Source organism: Didymella exigua (genome assembly GCF_010094145.1).
Source record: "Didymella exigua CBS 183.55 unplaced genomic scaffold M421scaffold_49, whole genome shotgun sequence".
NCBI classification, from domain to species: domain Eukaryota; kingdom Fungi; phylum Ascomycota; class Dothideomycetes; order Pleosporales; family Didymellaceae; genus Didymella; species Didymella exigua.
The window spans coordinates 29,547-32,530 of record NW_022984823.1 but is presented as its reverse complement, the minus strand read 5'-3'; the positions used below and the strand labels follow the sequence as shown (position 1 = coordinate 32,530).

General features: G+C 43.3%; 1 protein-coding gene across 1 annotated transcript; it reads right to left on the bottom strand.

Annotated features, from left to right (window-relative positions):
• Positions 1-1,399: 1,399 nt before the first annotated feature.
• M421DRAFT_9588 (uncharacterized protein) lies at positions 1,400-1,735 on the bottom strand (the record flags this gene model as incomplete). The annotated part of the gene is made up of 2 exons (XM_033598347.1): positions 1,400-1,530; positions 1,696-1,735. 2 exons carry the CDS (start codon positions 1,733-1,735, stop codon positions 1,400-1,402), a joined length of 171 nt encoding a protein of 56 aa, XP_033443736.1.
• Between the last annotated feature and the right edge of the window lie 1,249 nt (positions 1,736-2,984).

Here is a 2,984-nt window from a genome sequence, read left to right as displayed (position 1 = left end):
CAAGCGGTCACCCCTTATTAAAATCGCGACTATTGTAGTTAATTATCTCTACACCACAACGCTGCACTAAAACATAGTATAGCCTAAAATATTATTCAGAAGCATCGCTATTATCTAAATCTATAATTTCTGCTGTGCAGGTGCGCGAATTGTGGCTAGTCTTGCCACAACGCCTACAGTGTTGGTCTTTGCGCACCCTCTTTGCACCCTGTTCAGCTACCTCCCCACCACTACAGTCCTTCTTAGCTATTAAATCTAGTACGTCACCTACTATTAGACTCTCCTCTACCTAAATATACTTTCTTTTGTGACTGCGCTGCTCTGTTAGAGTAGCTATTACCTTACAAATACTAGCTAGTTCCCGCGCCTGTAACACTGAATTGTAACCTATAATAGCTATACCTTTTGCAAGCAAATTAACAGCCTGTAGAAGAGGAGAGATTGGTAATTCTCTATGCCTTTGTATGCGCTCACGAACTAGCGTTAATTGCGCCTCTATCTCCTTTAGGGTGGCTGGCGTTTTTGACTCCCATGGGGTGGCCTCTGGTGGTGGAGGTGTTGGCGTGCGAAGCACCACATCAAGCTTTAATAGCACTCACTCTAGGTCGTGGGGTACTAAACTAGAGCCTCTAAAGCTTGCTAGGATATTTTCCTTTGTAATTGTCTTGTCAAAAGCAATGCAAAAGGCTGGCAAGAATGTCTCTTTCTTGACTTGCGTGACAGAGTACCTCGCCCAGCTGTCAATCTCAGCAGAGTACGCCCGCTTCAATGGGGCAAAACAGCCTACGTCAAGCGGCTGCAACAGGTGCGATGAATAAGGAGGCATACAGAGAGTGATAATCTTCTGTTCCTCGCAGTACTTAAGGAATTAGTGGTTGCTGTGGCTCTCATGGCCGTCCACAATAAGCAGACGGTACGCACCCACAGTACGCTCCTTTGTATGCGCGTTAAAGTGCTTCAACCACTTCAGGCCAAGCTTATTTATTGTCCAGCTGTTAGCGCTAGTCTTAATTACCCAGTCGCGAGGTAGTCCTGGATACCAGCTTAATATAAGGACCTTGCCACTAAAGATAATAAAGGGTAGGATAGCCCACCTACCAGCGCAGATACCCTAGATAATTGTAACCTAGTCTTAGTTGCCTAGCTATATCTTCTTAGGATTGCTTCGCTTCTCAGAGCCTGTAAAGACTATTTAAGCAGCAATTATGCCTATTATAAAGCTAGACTTATTAAAGTTGTGTGTGTCTTTATCTAGAATCCTATACTTCTCCTTTGTATTAGCAACTAGCTTAAACCACAGCTCTATAACGCGTGGATCTTCGTTTAGGGCTCTTTGACGATCGTATGAGCGACTGCGTCGAAGCTTAACCTCCTTGGTACGCGTTCTAAACCTGTCTACCTAGTTCTTGCCAACAGGTCCTTCACCGCGTGCAGCAAGGAGATCATTAGCCATTTCTTGTACCATAGCCCTTGTAGCGCCTATCCCTCGCGCGTCTAACTCAAGTATACGTGCAACTATTGCCTCCTCCTCTATCTTATTTAGCTTGCTTGAGTTGGGCTGACAGTCGCGTTAGGCGAGCCTTCCAGCGCGTCGTCGTACTAGCGTTGTTCAGGGGACGTTAAATGCTTTTGACGCGTGTTTTATAGTATCAGGAGGGGTAGCTTGGGTAGCCTGGATAGCAAGGTATAGTGTACCTTCGTTGTAGGTTGATTGCGCGTTGCGTTGTGGTGGCATTGTTGTGATAGTCTGCAATAGTCGCGATTTTGATGAGGGGTGACCGCTCGGTGGGGGTGACCGCTCGGTGGTGAAACACGTTATTAGAGCTTGTTCCTACTAATACACAGGTAGTGTTAGATTGCCTTAAAGTGCAGCTGCATACCCTACTAGTAGTACCTCTACCTAAAACACTGTAGCAATCTAAGACGCTAAGTAATACACACAAGTTTAGGTCTTAATCTAAGCTTGTAAGTAACTCCTTCTAATAATTACTAAGTGCAGTATAAGAGGGGTTCTTAAAGCTTATAAAAGGGGCTAAAGAGATGCTGTACAAAAACGTCCTTATTAAGGCCTGCGTGCAAGAGCTTAAAGAGCAATTAGCAGTAATAACTAAGAGAAAATTGCGTAAGAGAAAGCAGATTTAGCATGGTGGCACACTTGAGTATGGCCCAGCAGCATCGCGGGTAGCTGCTAAGGCGTGTGTAGCAGCTCAGCCATCTAAGAAGACTTAGGGTGGAGGTAGTTAACTAGGAACTTAGTTAACTGTTTAGCGCTGTAGGAACTGCAGCAAGACTAGACACAACGCACGAACGTGCTAGGAGGGTACAGAAACATCTTCTAAATCTAATATAAGCATGTAGTATGCTAGGTCACTGTTTAATAGTAAGTAGTTGTAGTTACAGTAACTTGTGTTAGTCGTGCTAAGAGAAAATGGCTGGTTTAGTGATATGGCTGGCTTGGTGATAATCTACGTTACTCTTAGTAGTATTTTATTATCTCCTTCTAGCTTATACTAGATTTAAAGTGTCTGCTATCTTAAAAGCTTGTAGCCTAGATAGGCGTAACCCTGTTTATAGCTGTTAGGAAGTCCTTTATTATTATATTTAATTATAATAATTTAGCAACTTTGTACGTCTCTGCTTCTATAGCTACCTAGTTATTCTTAGCTAGCTAGGTATCCTATTGTGACGTGCTTCTTATTGTAAAGAAAGTAGGGGACGGACTAGACTACTTTCTTCCTAGTCTAGAAGGACCTAGACAAATCTAGACTAGCTTTGTCTAAATAGGAAGCGTATAGCCTAATAGAGGTAAGGTAGGGTTATGTAATATAATACACAAGTTATTATATTAGATACTAGGTAAAGATTCCTAGGCTAGGTACAGAGCGAACAGAGGGGGGAGAGCTAGAGGTATTTATGCTTCCTCTCCTCTGTCTGTATTTCTAAGCAGAACGTTCTAGACTCCTCTAGGTAGGTCTACTGCATCT